At 44.1% G+C, this 16,845-nt stretch overlaps 1 protein-coding gene across 5 annotated transcripts in view; it reads right to left on the bottom strand.

The window, feature by feature from the left end:
• Nucleotides 1–15,020, bottom strand: part of smarcd3b (SWI/SNF related, matrix associated, actin dependent regulator of chromatin, subfamily d, member 3b) — a 43,464-nt gene extending 28,444 nt beyond the window's left edge. Inside the window, exon 1 of one of the 5 annotated variants that reach the window (XM_061064973.1) lies at nt 14,768–15,020. In XM_061064973.1, the coding sequence (XP_060920956.1) occupies nt 14,768–14,779 (12 nt within the window). In that variant the 5' untranslated portion in view covers nt 14,780–15,020. Of the gene's footprint in view, nt 1–1,781; nt 2,334–14,767 lie in introns of those variants that run through there. The other 4 variants (XM_061064975.1, XM_061064972.1, XM_061064974.1 and 1 more) reach the window with 4 other exon arrangements.
• Between the last annotated feature and the right edge of the window lie 1,825 nt (nt 15,021–16,845).

The raw sequence follows: 16,845 nt of genomic DNA, 5'->3' as shown, positions 1-16,845 counted from the left end.
CATCAAAGAGCAGATTTCAGAAGGTATTTCCATAATGAGGGGGGCATTATATTTTGGATGAAATTATACTTTCCAGCCGCGGGCAGAATGAATCTAAATGGTTACCAGATGATTCAGGGGGGAGAGAGAGAGAGAGAGAGAGAGAGATGGAGGGAAACTTCAGCTGCACACATGTTTGATTAGTGTTGTCAAGAGACCAGAATTTAAAACTTGCGATGCGATGCTGCTAAAAGTCAAACAACATCGACACCTCTTTGGATACCTCAGCGACCTGGGCACTAACGGGAAATCTGTCGTTTTCAATTAACAAAAAAATGAAGGCAAACTGCAATTTGTGTTTGTGAGATTTAAACAAAACTCTCTCTCATCCTCTCTCCTAAGCTCATGGTGGCTGTGGCTCAGTGGTAGTCTATCAACCAGAAGGTAAGGGGTTTCGATCCCCAGCTCCTGCAGCAACACGTCCGCTGCGTCTTTGGGCAGGATACTTTTTTTTAACTGATTTATATTCGTTATTTCCGTTATTGGACGGGACAGCTGAAGAGAGACGGGACATGTTGGGAGGAGAGAGAGGAGGAGGAGGAGGAGGGATGACATGGCAGCAGAGGGCCGAGGTCGGATTTGAACCCACAGCCGCCGCCGCAACGAGGACTATAACCTCTGCGCATACTGTCGGGGTGTGCGACATAACCGCGAGCCATCGGCGCTCCCTTTTCTGAGCACATTTGCCTCTTTAAACGATAACCTCCCTCTCTGTCACAAAACATTAAGCCGGGGTTTTTTTTTTTTTTTTTTACAGATTAAAACAGAAACAGCATTCGAATGCATTAATGTCACCTTGAGCTTTGAAAAGTTGTAACCGCAAATGTTTGAAACTGCAATGGAGAAAATAATCGGCACCTAAGTGGTTTAATTGAAATAAACATTAGTGATGTATTTTTGATTTAACTACAGACAGCCTTTGATGTGAGGGAGGGTCAGAGGAACAGATTAGTTCCATTAATCAGCAGATATTAACAATGTCAACGCCACATCTGCTGAAACTTTAAAGTGCCTCCAAGACTTCTACGTGATCCTCAACCCTGGTGATTCTTTCAGCGCATTACCAAAACAAACTGCTGATGTTAACACAAAGTACAAGCCCGGCGCTAATAGTTGCCTGTCCTCCAACCCACGAGCCACACTTGACTTGACATTTCATGCTAGCGGCACATGAATGGACCGATTGTTCTGCATGATTTCCAGGATTTTGGCCGCCTGCCTCGGCCCCCGTCGACTACGCCGCTACTACTACGTCCGTTTGTCTCGTGACCTTACAGGTTCAAATCCTTCCACCGGCCCGAAAAGGCACGCTGCCGTGCGAGAGGCTGCTCAGGCTGTGTTGTTGTGTCTGTGACTCCCAGAGAAGCTTGGCTGGCTGCTTTTTTCAAACCGCTCCTACATTTATCCTTTCATATGTCTTAGAAATCCTCTGCTCCCCATCCTCCTCCTCCCCCTGCGCAGCTCCATCCCTCCATCCATGCTGCTTCACTTCTTCTTCTTCTTCTTCTTCTTCATCTCACCCCTAACAGGCTCTGATCCGGAGAGGGAGAGGAGGGGGTTGGGGGGCTGGAAATAACCTTCACATGGCCAGCTTTACCCAGCTATCTCACACACACAGACCGCCGCTGCTGCCGCCGCTGCTGCTGCTGCTGCTGCTGCTGCGCCGTCTCATGCACACACACATTTAACACACACACACACACACAGATGCATGCCAGGGAATGACGGACAGCGCCACTCACCACTCCATGGACCAGGAACTCAAACAGTTTGCTCTTGGTGGCTTTCCTGGCTCCCCCCGCCGTCTCCTCCGTAGCCATTTGCTCGGTCCCCTCCGTTCACCCTCTGCTACGTCTCCCCTCTCTCCTTCTTTTGTCTCTCCCTCTCCTTTCAACCCAGCCTCCTGTTCCCCTCCCCTGCTCCACTTTCCTTCTCTTTGTGCTCTCCTTTCCAGCACTGCCTGTCCCTGACTCTCCTCTCTCTCTCTCTCTCTCTCTCTCTCTCTTCCCTCCCTCCCTGGCTCTATTTTGAATGTGCAGCAGCAGCCCCGCCGAGTCTCTCACTGTGTCTAGCTCACTTTTTCAGTTGAGCTGCCTTTCAGGAGCCCGGCACGTCGTTTGGAGGTTGGTGGGGGGTGTCTGTGAGGGGGTCTGTCAGGGGGGTTTCAGCCAGCCCACCCTGCTGCTCCCCCGCACAGCTGTTGCATTCCATTGGTCGATAAGGGCATGCGGAGCGGCGATGTGAGGCTGCCGTTCGGTTTTAAACGGGGGCTGGGGAGGAACTTTACACTCCGTGAGGTTTGCTCCCTCTGCTGCAGCCCTTCACCCCCCCCCCCCCACACACACACACACACACACACCAGTGACCGACTCAAAGAGGCCACGGTCAGCTCTTACACACAGCTCATTCTCCAAAAAAAAAAAAAAAAAAAAAAAAGAGTTCTTAAAGGGGCCACACGTGGTTAACACCGAGCAGCAAACCCCCAGTGTAGAAACAAAATGAAGCCACTGCAGGAGTTCCTCGAGTGTCCAGTTGAGGCAGGCTTCCAAAAGCAGAGGAAACCCAGTTAGAGCCCAGAAAGAAATGAACATGTTCACAGCCAGGTACGAGACGGTTTTGGTGTCTGTAGCTAATTTCTTTACGCTTTAGGTGTTTTTTTTTTTTAAAGAACTCATCTGTTTTGAGTTGTGAAGGTCATAATCGGGCACCGTAAGGTGTGAAGCCGTTTGCCAGGAGGCTAAAGGCCTCGGCTCTACCTCTTTGCCCGTTGATCAAAAGTTAGGTTGAGATAGCATTTCCAAAATGACCGCCGCCATCTTTGGGCTTCAAAACGCCTCTATGTGACACGTCCATGTTTTGTACAGTCTTTGAGGAAATCCAATATTAAAACGGCCACTTTCACAGCAGAAATAAACATGTTTACAGCCTGGTACTTAAATAAATGGGTTAACCGTAAAAAACAAACGTATTTGGGTGAATACAGAAATCTATTTTGATTATATTGATGCTAAGAGGTATGCACAACAAGAGGTCGCATTAATCCAGTTTTTGATGTTAAGCTGTTCTCTTTGTCTGCATCTTTTTCATTGGTCAGAATATGCCATCTGAACGAGCTCCAACTCTTTGTCTGTTTCTCGGTAGGATGTTAATTAGAGTCAGCTTTTCCAATATTGCGACCAGTTGTTCGTCGCTGAGATAACGTCCATGTTTTAACGAAGCGTACGGTTTTAACCAGTGACGTAACGCAATCAGCCGTTTAACCGATTAAAGACGTCATCCTTTCTAGTTGGCAGCAGCCTCACTAGACGGTTAAACTAATTATTAATCTGTTTTTTTTTTTTTTTTTAATTCAGGCCTGCAACACCAGCACAGCAGGCGGACGACACTGCATAGCGGGGAGCAGCTTGGCAGTATTTTGATCGAAAAAATGGAGATGATATTGTAATGGCGCTTCATGGATGATGTTGATTATCCTCAGTTGTCTTACCGTTAATTATGACACTAAACATACTTAATTAAAGATATATCTTCGGGTGTGGGTAAGTAAAAGCACGGGGACAACTTCTGCTGTGCGTCTCATACTTTTGATGTCCGTCCATAACAGAGCATGACATATCAAGACCGAACAACAACAACAACAACAGCGACACCTTGCTTGTCTTAAAGCAATATCACTCCTCCAGCCGTAACCATGGGTAACCTTAAAGGCACAGCGCATCATATCAAACAGATACTCTTGTAAAGTACAAATTGTAAATACAAATGAAATTAGCATTAAATCAAATAATGTGTATTATCTCAACCTGAGAAAAGTAAAGATCTATAAAATAAAACTTCACAAAAATAAATCTCATCTCCATCTTACAGTAGTATGTCGGTTGTGTCAGGTTAGCTTAGCGTAAAAACCACTACAGGCATGTTGACGTCAACCTGCAACTTTAGCCACACTTGGAAAAACGGATATGACATTTTTTTTTTTACCTGTGTGTGATTTTGTCTGTGATACATTAATAGTGCTCGATTCTGACTGTTTTCTGACTTTAGACTAAGTGTTTAATCATCAGGACAATAGGTGGGCAGTAGGCAAATCAAAAATGGAATTAATGATGTTTTCATGTTGAGAGGAGGAAAGACGGAGGTGAGGTGTTGTTTTCTCAATGAAAAACCTCTCAAGTCAAAGGAATTTTAATCAACTGTTTAAAAGCAAACATCTCTCAAAATAGGCAAGCTCATACACTCTGAAGCCACATGACGAAGCCAGAAGGCCACGTCGAGAGCCCCTTCACTTCCTGTGTTTCTGCGCTGGCCTTTGTCAAGAGTGCATTCATAGGTTAGGAGTGTTTCCTCCGCTCGACTCATTAGCTTTACCTTTCACCCACTGCCCGGCCCGGAGGCTAAACTCAGGCTGTGGTGACTGCGTGAGGGCAAACAAGCAGTCTGGACGGCACAGCGAGGTGACACTGTTACTGGACACGAGTAATTAGGCTCTGTCGGGGGTTTCTCACGGGCAGAAAATTGAAGCCAAAGAAGAAAGAAGAATCGTAAATTTCTTCCAGGATGTCCGGCAGACTTATCAGACGCACCAGAAGTGTAGTACTGACGCCACGATGAGGTCATTACTCTGACTTTAACCAGCGCCAAATCGAAGATTACGACTCCTTCATGTCCTCTCCTCCAGCCACTCACTCGCTCGCTCGCTCTCTCTCTCTCTCTCTCCACCTCCCTCCTGCCATCCGTCAGATCAGGGGAGTGAAATATTCATGAGGTTATTTGAATGACAAAGGAGGCGAAGTGGGACAGATACAAAGGGGGCATGGCTTTGTGACACATGACGGCAAATTGTCACTATTGTTTCCTCTTCCTCTGTCGTGCTGGTGTGTGAAAACATACCCCCCCCCCCCCCCCAAAAAAAGTGTCAAACAAGGTGTTTGGGAAGAAAGTAAATTACTCTGAAGAGTTATAAACATATATGCAAAATCTGTCCTTCAATTATCTCCACACTGGGACAAGCTTGGTCATTAAAAGGAGCGAGGACTTACTGCAGGAGAAGGAGGGGCGGGATTTGTTTTTCTCTTATTAAAACTAACAGAAAAGCTGTTACTGTGTGGACAGCTGGTTGGTGGGACTGTGACCTCTAGGGCAGAGGTCATGACCTGTTTGGAGGATGCATCCTCCCTGAGAGACGTCTTAAAGGACCCAAGCTGTTTTTAGTCATTCACAATATCCAAAACATAAAGGCGCCGTTACTGAAAGAAAGTCCGACTTCAAGCTTTAAAAAAAACAGTCCAGGATCAAAATATGTGACCCTCAAAATCCTGATTTTTTAGAATTGACTTACTGATCATACAAACAGACCCTCCCATGTGTTGATCACAGCTTTAGTTTGCTCGCTGGTGCCACCTGCTGTTGGGATGAGCGTACTGCACTAGGCCATTAATCCAGTAACATAAGAAAAGCACAGCTCCTCTTTTAAAATGTCCCACTGCTGCCTCAATCCATCAGTGTCCTCCCTGCTGGCAAACACTGGTACACTACATGTCTACATTGGCACTATGCATTAGATCAACCTAACATTACATAACATATGACGCAGGTTTTAAATATTTTAAACACACAAGCGTACAGGGTGTGCATCTACATTTAATGCAAGGTTGTAACCCAACCTAGCAATGCAGATTCTGATATTGTACCCGGGTCCCGTCTCCATGTGCTGCACGTGGGTTGGACGATAACAAAGAGATCCAGCAGCTTGGGCGCTGCAAAGGAGAGCCTTGAGCGCAGGAGTCCCCCCTGTAGGACCCCCACCGTCTCTCTCTCACCAAAGCCAGTCAGTCTCACCAAATGGTAATGTCCCAGTGTGGAGCAGACAGGGGGGGGTGGGGGGCTAACAGGCAGAAATAGTATTGCTGATGACCAACAGGGGGAGCAAACAGCCAGGCAGACTGTTTTGGGGGGCAGGTAGGGGGTGACTCTTTGAATGGAGGGAGTGGTCCATAATCAGGGGCCATGCTGCACAAATGAGGTGTCATGAAGTAAAATGATTAAAACACACATGAGACTCTTCTCATTTGCAGAAACCAATATTTGATGGAAGCCCAACGGATTTCATTTTCTAACCATTTTTATGTTGTTTTTTTTTTAACATGCTTCCTTATGTGGCCACAAGAGGGAGACAAAGAGCTCAACCTCAGAGTCATTTTTTCATACAGCACAGTATGCAACACAGTATGACAGGCTGTGTAACAACATACCAACAAAGGACCCTCCATATGTGACATTTTGGATACAAAATAAAACAATATGTGAAGCTATGTGATGTATCAAACACTTATTCTAATAACACTATTTAACTGCAGATCATTTTAGTGGTTTATGCAATGACTGTTTGGGCCATGAAATATAAAAAAGCTATAACAGCAGTGAAGACACCTACGGGGATATCCTCAACAATCCTTTTCAACCAACATGAAAGATTTTCTGTTTCGGAGTTTAAAATAAAACAGACAAATACTCACTACTGAAGTTTTGACACTTAATAATGAGAGAAATAATTGTTTGTAAAATATAAGAAGTGATTGTAACCGACCTATAAAGCCTCTGCATGTTTCTAAGAAGCTCCACGAGCAGAAACGTGCTCAAACTAGGATCAATATTGGAGATGCTTTTGAAAAATGGAGAGAGGTTAGAACACAGAAAGGTTTACAGACTGATGCAGAGCTGGATAAACACTGAAGCTTCAGCGTCCACCACATGGCAACCTGCATGAGCATGGACTCTAGAGATGAAGGGGCGGGGGGAGACAGCTCTCACCAGTGTTTTAAATTTGGACTGCAGTACCCATTTTAAACACTAGGTGTCAGAGTTACATACTGCTCCTTTAAGAGGACATTTACGATCTCCTACATCCGGGGGGATTAGGTGCGGTTTAATCACATTTTACTTAAAGTGCTTGCACCACGAGCAAACGGCTTTGATCAAATTACCTTCTCAAATGTTGTTTGAATCTGATTGGTGCACAGAGGTAAATTACATCACCTTGCCCACACTAAACCATTTTCGAGAGCGGGGACAAAAAACAGGAAATTATATCTCCCATGTGAAATCACCAAAACCGTTGGCAGAAACTTGATAATTTGTATTAGAAAGAAACTGATTGAGATAATCTTCCCAAGGAAATGAGTTGCGTTTCAGTTCAGAAAGTAGAGCGAAAGCAAGAAGGCAAGAATAAAAATCAATAAAAGAAACGTTATGGCCTCTTTTTTTTTATTTCTAAACGATAAGCACAGGAGAGGCAGGAACAAGAGAGGCTGACAGGATACAAGCTGGAACATTTATTTGGTGCTGCTGATGTATAATGTGCAGCTCCCAGTGGTAACGTTTACATACCAGAGACCAGGAACCTGCCCGCCTCGACAGTATTGTCACAGACAGATGGGGCGCACGAGGGGGAATACGGACTGTAACTGAGGGCATGGAGTAAAGTCTGATTCCCTCCCGCTGCTGGGCCCCTCTCTTTCTCTCCTTCTTCTGTTTAAGAGCTGCACACAAAACCCAGCTCAAGCTGCTTTAAAGCTCCTCAATGGCCCTCGCCCGCCTTCAAAGGGAATGTACAAAGGCACGCAAGACCTGCACCTTCACTGTGGGGGGATTAAGGAGGGGAGAAGTACATTTCAGGGGCTGATTTGTTGCAGCCAGGCATGAGTAATGAAGAGGAAACTGCAGAAGGCGAGAGAAACACGGTGGCTGGGAATAAAGGGGCATCTGCTGATATTTTTGGTGCTTAAAGTTCAAGGAAAGAGAAAGATAAAGATACATAAAGCGGCCATGTTAATGTTAAAAACCGAGCCTAAGAAGCTGCGTTTAAGGTGTTGAAGCTCAACTTTAAATTTCAGAGTCTGTGTGTTACAAAGCATCTTTTCTCCAGGCAGCGTTTACGGTTCAACTCCTTGGCGGCCCTTAAAAAAAGGAGGCATTGTGGGAGCAGATGGAAAGACGAGAGCAGAAGTACTGAGCTGAGTTTCCCCCCGCGAGCGATGTGCAACACACCGGAACAGGGCCCGGAGCGTTTACCTGCTTCGGGGCATTTCCTGTTTGCTGTAGCCATGACAACCGCATAATCTGCCTTTGCGTCCAAAGAGAACAGCCAATCCAATCGTGGCGAGGGCGACGCCAAACTGCAGAGACTTTCGAAAAAACTGGAGCAAGCAGCTGGTGAGCTGAGCGAGTAACTGTTCCAGAAGTGAAAAGAAAACGTTGAGAAAAGAAAAAAGGCCTCAGTTTGGAGCGTTAGTCGAGCACCGAGGGCGCCAGGGTCAACTTTTAACACAAATCGAGAGTGAAAAAACAGTCACTTCCCATGAATAAACCCTGAGCCATCTACCACATAAAACTCCACGAAATATAAAACCGACAAACTAATACCTCCCTCCCTTCACTTTCCCTCTCTCTCTCTCTCTGTTTTTTTTTCTTCTACCCTACTTCCCAGAGAAGTGTTGGCCCTGATCTTTCAGCACCGCTCTGCCCAAGCAGGACGGGAGAGCAAGCCGACAGAACAAGGGCAGGATCGGTATGTGCAGGGCAGAAACGAGGCGACTCCAAATCCAAGAGATGGAAATCAAGACAGGAGCGAGAGAGGAGGAGGAGGAGGAGGAGGAGGAGGAGAGCCTTGAAAATGAACTGCCCCTGTGTCTGCATATCGAATCAGCTGAGGAATGAATGAAATGCTCTTTTTTATGTTGAAAAGAAAGTCCACAACACCCTCCGGGTAGCGGTCGAAAAAAGAAAATAACACATAATGCATCAACCTCACTCTGTTCCTCTTTTGTGTCTCTTCACATGTGTGTCACTAAAAACTGAAAGATTGTTTCTAATAAACCCAGGAGATATATATATATTTTTTGGGATTATCACTACCAGCTGTTCTGAAGTTTCCCCCTCCAAAGATCTGTTTTCGTCATCCAGGTAGCCTGATATCCCACAAGTCCTTCCCCAATTTGTAAGAAATATTTGAAAAGCAGAAAGATAATCATGTCAAAATCAGCGTCCACGGCAAAACATAAGCAGATTTTTCGGCTCTCGTTTCATGTTTTGATTAGAAAATCGAGTTAAAGGAGCCAAGTGAGAAAATGTTTAAAAGTATTTATGTAATTAATAATAATTCTTCGATCAAATGTTTCTAAAGTCTTTGAAGATTTTGTAAATTGTTAATGACCTAAAGACATATTTACATAATAAGCTTTGTGACTTGGGATTACCACAACAGCTCATTAAACTAAACACACATGACACATGACACAAAAACAATTACCACACATGTCACCTCACTGTGCTGCCACAACATGAAACCCCAGACTGTAAATATTAATGGATGAAGCCTGAGTGACGTCACCCGTCTGTTCCTGCAGGGCGCTTTGGAGTCCCAGTCGATGGTGGTCTCCATGCTGGATATGCTAACTTTCAGTCAACCTAACGACAGGCTGAGAGCTGGAGCTGAGGCGGGTTTTAAAACCTCTTGATGAACCGTTACATCGCGCCCGCCTGTCAATCAGCTACATGCACCTTTAAGAAAAAGCTAAAGACCTTGCTCCTTCTTTAATACATACGCACTTTATGATATTATTGATGACGACAGAGTTGATGATGATGCTTTGGACGCTGATTAGAACTCTGAAGAACGGCTGTCGATGTTGTGCTTAGCCTCTGGTCACTTCCTGTCAGCACCTGTGTGTCACTTCCTGTCAGCACCTGTGTGTCCGATCTGACTTCAAGCTGTTTGTTTCCTCCCCTCTAGATCCTTGCTCGTGTTGCTCTTACTCTCTGACGTACGTCGATTTGGACTAAAACATAATGTCAGTGAACCCCGATGATTCTGACTTTCTTACTTTTGATCCGTAAGACAAAACATGTTTGATTATTGTTTTCATAAAGGTAAAGGGGAGCTACATGTATAAGTCAGAGTGAGCTGTAACATAGCTGCATGTTTTCATAATGGCTTACACTGATGCTTTGAAACGTTCCCTCTCTCTCTCTCTCTCTCTCTCTCTCTCTCTCGAGCAGAGTTTGGTGCAGTATCGAGCGTTAACATCTAAATGGGTCAACCCGCCGCTCGGTGAACTGTAGCACCATTAGGACCCAGACAGTTTGTCTCTGAGTCGAGCGCACAATCTCATTAGACAGCTAACTCTACATTATGAATGAGAGCAATATGCAAGTGGAAGAGGAAAAAGTGCTCCTGGTAAGATAACAGTGATTAAAAAACAGTTGTGATGCGTTGGAAGGCGGGGAGAGGAACGTGTTAATTAGGTTACAAAGAGAACGATTTGAAACCATAAAAATCTATAATCTCACTGAGGGAAATGACACACTGGAGGTTCAGAGAGCAGCTTTAAAGCCGTATTTATAGGCTGGAAATGGTATAAAATGAATCCTCCGAGTTGCAGCTATAAATATATACTATGTAAGATGTGCTATGCTGCTCCTCTGTATGCAGCACAGTGAGCTATACTCTCTGAAGCACTGTGTCAGAGTCAAATGAACTGCATTCGATACTGCAGTATTATAGACGTTATAACGGTAGTGTTCCTTCCATCAAACTAAGAAGGGCTGAAACGTATTCATATTTTCAAAGAGGATAAACCATAGTAATCAATTTCTCCGTTATTATGTATTTCAGAGAAAAAAATGAGCTACCAAAAGGTTTCAGGATTCCTTGTTGGACCAGGATTCATAAATATTTGATATCATATAAGATTTATTTTTTATAAGCAGCACATTTTAGAGTAATGATGGAGTGTTTGAGTGCATGGCTTTGCAGTGCAGTATCGAATCTTGAAACTTTTCCCCATTTGACATGCACCGGGTGTGTATGTGACTTCTGGTGCTTCTGTAACCAGCCTCAAGTGGACACTAAAGAAACTGCAGGATTTTGCACTTGCACGTCGGATTCATTTTTCAACAACGGAGGTAGCCGCTTGCATGAAACCCCAAGTTAGGCGGCCATTTTGGCTCATCCCAGGCACCAAGCGAAACTGTTAATATTCTCCAGTTCCATTAAAACAACAACAAGCAAACCCAGAGTTTATATTCACAAGTTTAGTTTATGTTCCACTAGCTACCTTTATCAACACATACAAGTTAAATCACATTTGAATAACCCCCCCCCCCCCACACACACACACACACACACACACACACACACACCAATAACAAGAAATTATTAACATACTTCTGTAAATACGTCATGTATTGGAGCTTTAATATTGAAAGTATTGGATTTTGAATTTCAGGTCATTTCTTTCCGCCACACGGAGCCAGCACATTCCTCACCAGCCATATAAAGGAAGTTCTCCATTGTCAATTTATCCCACAAATAACACAAAACACAAAGCCAGAGAACGTTTAATTGGGCGACCGAACTGATATCGAGGAAACAAAGCCAAAAGGGGCTACGGCTTCCAGATTTTCAAATCAATCTCACTGCCGGTGGAGAAAAAAACAAAACATGAAAAAAAAAAAAGGGACTGCACTCACTGAAACATTGATTGACCTCGATGAGTCACCAAAACTAAATTTCAAACATAACTGAACAGAGTGACAGAGGTGTGTGTGTGTTTGTGTGCAGGGAAGGGGGAGTGTGTGTGTGTGGGGGGGGGGGGGGGGGTCTTGTGTGGCTTTCCTTAAAAAGTAAGGTCAAGCATTCAGCAGACTGTAAAAGGAGCTGATCCTCTGATCCTCTATCAGACCTCGGGAGCTGTGACGGCACCTTGCATACTAATGGGACTGTTCTCTTTTCTTTAACACTGAGGGGGATATCTGTGCCAGCGGCTGGGTCAGGGAAGACTGCCGTTTGAAATTGAGCTATTTTAGTCCGAGCTGTTCCCTACAGAGAGCCTGCCTGTATCGCACACAAAGATCAACAACTTCTGCAGCATGTAAAAAAAAAAAAAAAGAGAGAGAGCGAGAGAAGAAGCGTCTTTGTATTTTTTTTACTACAAAGACTTTAAGAAAAATCACAAAACAACCCGAGTGCAGAGCAGCTCAAAGGCTTCCTACGGGCTATAATGTCAAGTAGCACGGAACGTGGAGAAACAGCAGAGCGGGACATTCCTGCACCACTGCAAGGAAAGTTGATATATAGCCTACCCTATCTGGAAAAACTCCCTATAGGACAAATTAATGTAATGGACTTTGTGGGACTACATCTATGGAAAGCCCCCACAGAGGCAGCAATTTCTCTGAATTAAACGTGGCTGTGTAATCTGCTCGTCGACGTTTTCCACTTAAATGCCTCTTGTCTGTTTTTTTTTTTCTTCTTCATGTAGAGCATCAGACTGGATTGCATTTGATGTGCTCTCAGAAATTAGCAAGCAGCTGAGTCACCAAGGCCTCCGTAACTCAACAGTTCTGTACTCACGTACAAGAGGAGGAAAAAGTAGGCTACGGAAAGAGAGACACTGGAAGGGATCAACGTTTGCAGTGAAACCAGGACAGTTAACACACAGGTGAAAGACTCAAAACAAAAACCACAAATGCAAGAGTTTCAATCTGAAGCACATGGAAGCGTTTAGTTTTGATTAGTGTACATCCACAACTCGGGTGCTGAATCTCATAACTGTGTAGGCAAAAACCCAACGTAATACAGTTAGAACGTCAAACAAAGCAACAGTACAATATGTCCTTCGGGGGCAGAAAAAATGGGGTGCGGTCAGTCAGTCACGTAGGCCTGGTTCACGACTCCAAACTTTAATACATTTTTGCGATAAACCGCACAGCCCCGATTGGTTCTGCCGCTTAAGTTCACCTCAAGTTCATGAAAACATTGTCTGTCTCAGTTGTTTAATCCCTGCAAAAACATAGTATTAATCAAACACTTCTTGGTACTATAAGGGTCCACGGCTATTCCTCAGTCATTACACCAAAGCTGGCTAGTTTCTGTCTTTCTCTTATGTAGAGTATCTCAGATAACCTGCTGGCTCTGGCGCCATATTAAGCGTAAAGCTAATGGCATCATGGTAGCCTTTTTCTGACTGCAAACCTTAATCTACTGCCCACATAGACAATCCACTTATATCTGAATAGAAATGTTTGACACATTCAGTCATACTATATTTGCCTTTCTTTGTCCTGATAAGACGAGAAAATTGACACCACTCTTCTATCTGCAGGCGACACGGAGCAAGCTGTTTCCTCATTTTTCCTGTCTGTATGTGTTCAGATAGCTCAGTTTGAGAGTTTGCATAAAGTAATAAAAGAGCTTTCATGACTGGCTTTTTAAAAACAACCTGTTTAATGGAGCTTCACTGCCCACGTAGAAAGTCCACTAAACTCTGAAACCTTGTCATGTTATGGTAAATATACACTGCTTAGCTGAGAGTTGTATGAAAAGGTTGGTATAATTCTGGTCTGTAATTATTAATGTTAGCCTAACTTAGCACGAAGACTTGAGTTTACAGGTGGAAACTGCTAGCCTGGCCGGACGCACTAAGCTGGCTGTGCTATTTAGGTACATAACCAAAGAGACACATTGTTTTAACAACGTGTTATATTAACAGGAAAGAGACAAAGTCACAAGGGAAACGGCTCGTAATGACAGCAATGAGGTGTTTTTGTTTGTCTGGCTAACTGGTTGAAGCTGCACTTGATGTTTATGAATGTGGCATAAACACCATAAAAAAAAAAGGCATTTTACCCCCAAATTATAACTAATATTTTACGAGAGCTTTCTCTGTGCGATAGCCTCTGGAAACAAGAAAGCAGCGAATAAACTGGAAGCTACAGCGGGGGATATAACATTTAGATTTTCCTCTGGGTCAGCAAAAGTAGATCTGGCTCAAACTGGACACCCCCAAAAAAAAAAATTCCTCTGCTGTGTGCACCCACAGCCTGCCTGCAGATTACAACAGTGGAACTGAAACTTTTTTTTCCTGCTGCATGATCCAAAAACACAGTTACAGACTTATGGGGGGCACTAAGAGACCTACATGAGGGGATGCCTGTAGTGTGCACCTTAAATCAAAGAAAGGGGAGGGGGAGAGAGAGAGAGAGAGAGAGAAAAGGGGGGTAGGCTGTGGAGTAATTACATGCGTAAGGAGGTAAGAGGATGGGCCGAATGCTCTCTCTTCACCGTGCATCCCCTCCTTGTATTACTCCTCAAGTGTCTGTTTCCCACACGAGTCAAGGTTAACAAGCCGCGCTGGTGTCTGCGTGCGTCGGCTGGAAAACGGGGAGGGGTGGGAGGTGGAGGTGGAGGGGTGAGGTGCTGCAACTATACAGTGTGCTGTGTGATGATGCAGACAGACTGAGAGAGAGAGAGAGGGAGAGAGAGAGAGAGAGAGAGAGAGAGAGGGAGCTACTGTAGGCTACAGTCCCCTTAAATATTCCCAACCACATCCCACTCCCCTGCTCTATAATCTCGGATACATTGTGCACCATGCGACTGTACACCCCGGAATAAGCCTGGATGCACAATGAAGAGGGAATTAATCCAGGCAGCTGTTTTTTTTTTCTTCTCCTTCTTCTTCTTCACATGCACAATAAATTACAGCTAGACAAGAAAAAAAAAAAAAACTCCAGTGCGCACTAATCCGGCTGGCAACGCGCCCACAGGATAAAGAAAATATATAAAGAATAGTTTTAATGGTGGATGCGGATCCAGGCTGAAGGGAGGCAAAGTGATGTGGTAAAAAAACAAACGTGCTAATGTAACACAAGGTAGCATAAGCATCCATACCTTTCTCTCCATCACTCTCCGCTTCTTTTTTTTAGGCTTCTCAACAACAGCAACTGTAGGAGGTGTCTCTGTGGAGGTGTCCGGTCCGGCGCAGCGCACAGCTTCCCGTCACTCCTCAACTTCCTCTCGGCTTTTTTTGGACAGCAGCGGCTCCCTAACACTTCCCCATTACCGGACAGCTAGGCGACTTATTAGCACTGGCCTGTGAGACGCCGAGCCGGGGATGGAGCCAGAGCCAGGATTGGTGAAGCCTTCGGAAGGGAGCAGGAGCGCAGGCGCGGTCTCTGCTGGAGAGTCGATATAATGACAAATTACCAGTGGCAGGGAGTGTCATCAAATTATCCTCATGAGCGGTTTTTTTTTTGTGGGGGGGTGTGGGGGTGGGGGGGATGGGGGCAAAACTGTCCGGTGGAGGGTTTAACAAGAGTGTAAAATGATAACGAGAAGATATTTTCAGTTTAGCAAAGAGTGTAAATATATCTGCACTGAAAAAAGCAAAAACACATTTTTTTTTTTTTTTAAATGTAAGGCCTGCATGATGCACTAAAACAGTTTAACAGTAAGCACCAACACCGCTCCCTAACCAAACCAGTATAACCATTTACATAAATATTTTGATATCTGATTTATTGCTTTCACTGACAGTTTTTTTTTTTTTTTTTTTTTTAAACTTCAGCTGAATTTTCTACACTTCACTTTGCGTTGGATAAAGCCTGTTTGAATTTGGCTCATGTTGAGTGAGAGATTTCAGGCTCTCTTCTTGGTCTTTGGGAAACCCTGTGAAACTTTTTAGCTTTTAGTGTTTTGACATTTCATGGACACAAGAAGAAAAAAAAAATCAAAAGAACACTTGAAGATTTTTTAAAAATGAGTTGCGGCCCCTTTGTTTCCCAAATAAGTCCCTTTAATAAACCTGTAAATTGTAGCTACACATCCTTAAATGTACCTTTTTATTAAGTGCAGGTATTAGACATTATTAGGGAATAGTTGTGGTTGCTGGATTGTGAATTAAGGACAGATCATCTGTTTACCAACATTTTAAAGCAGGATTCCTTTATAGGGTGTAAGAATGTCTTCCCAGCTTGCTTCATGTAAAAACTGCATTAAGCTCATTTGCTCAGCTGTGTGTGTGTTGGTATATCCCTGCAAAATGAAGTGAAGAGCTGATGCTATGTGGCAACATACCGGGACAAAAAATAAAATGCATCATGCTCAAAGGCTCAAAAACTGGCAGCCTAGCGGGTATGTTGCGCGCCCCATGTACATGTACAGAAGCTGTAGTCCTTGTTGCAGCGACTGAGGGTTTCAATCTGACCTCGGCCACTTGCTGCACGTCACCCCCCCACTCAATCCTCCCATTATGTCCTCTCTCTCTTCAGCTGTCCTATCCAATAAAAGGCAAAAGAAGGCCCAAAAAAGATTTTAAAAAACAAACTGAGCTGATGTATAAATCTTAAAAAACAAAACAATAAACCGTTGCTAAGTATGAGCGACTTTGACTTACTTTAACATATACTTGAATATGTATAAAAACAAGGAGAGTTGTTGCCTCTATATTAAAGATGCACACACCTTGAGCCAAAGTGTGTGTGCTGAAATTTCGCTGATAGTTAGATAATATAACAACAAAAATCAATAACATATTACATACAAACTTGTGTCAGCACCTCAATTCTTTGACCTCTGTGGAAGCAGCAATATGACCGTCACCATCCATCTACACAATGAACGTTCGACCAATGTCTCCTTTTTTTAAATTTTTTTTTTTGTGTCCTTGAAGTAGACGTGTACCTATTTGTCCAGAAGTTCTTTACGGGAGCTCAGATATTCCTGAAGGTTTTTCCTGGGGAGCAGTTCTCAGAAAGAGCAGCTCAACATCTGGGTCATAGCCGTGTTTCGAACAAAGCTCCGTTTCCGCAGTGCAGCCCACTCCTACTGTACTGTACCCACCCACAGACTCAGAGGTTTTCTACTGAAGCATTTGGCTCAAAACCAACACAAGGAAGGAAACATGGAAAATGTTTCTGGCACACAGTTTAAGAATCTAAGCCAGAGAGCTCAATCTGAAGCTGTGCTCT

The sequence above is a fragment of the Labrus mixtus genome, chromosome 19, assembly GCF_963584025.1.
Source record: "Labrus mixtus chromosome 19, fLabMix1.1, whole genome shotgun sequence".
Taxonomy (NCBI): Eukaryota; Metazoa; Chordata; class Actinopteri; order Labriformes; family Labridae; genus Labrus; species Labrus mixtus.
The sequence above is the reverse complement of the archived record's forward strand: the minus strand, read 5'-3'. Positions and strand labels throughout refer to the sequence as shown.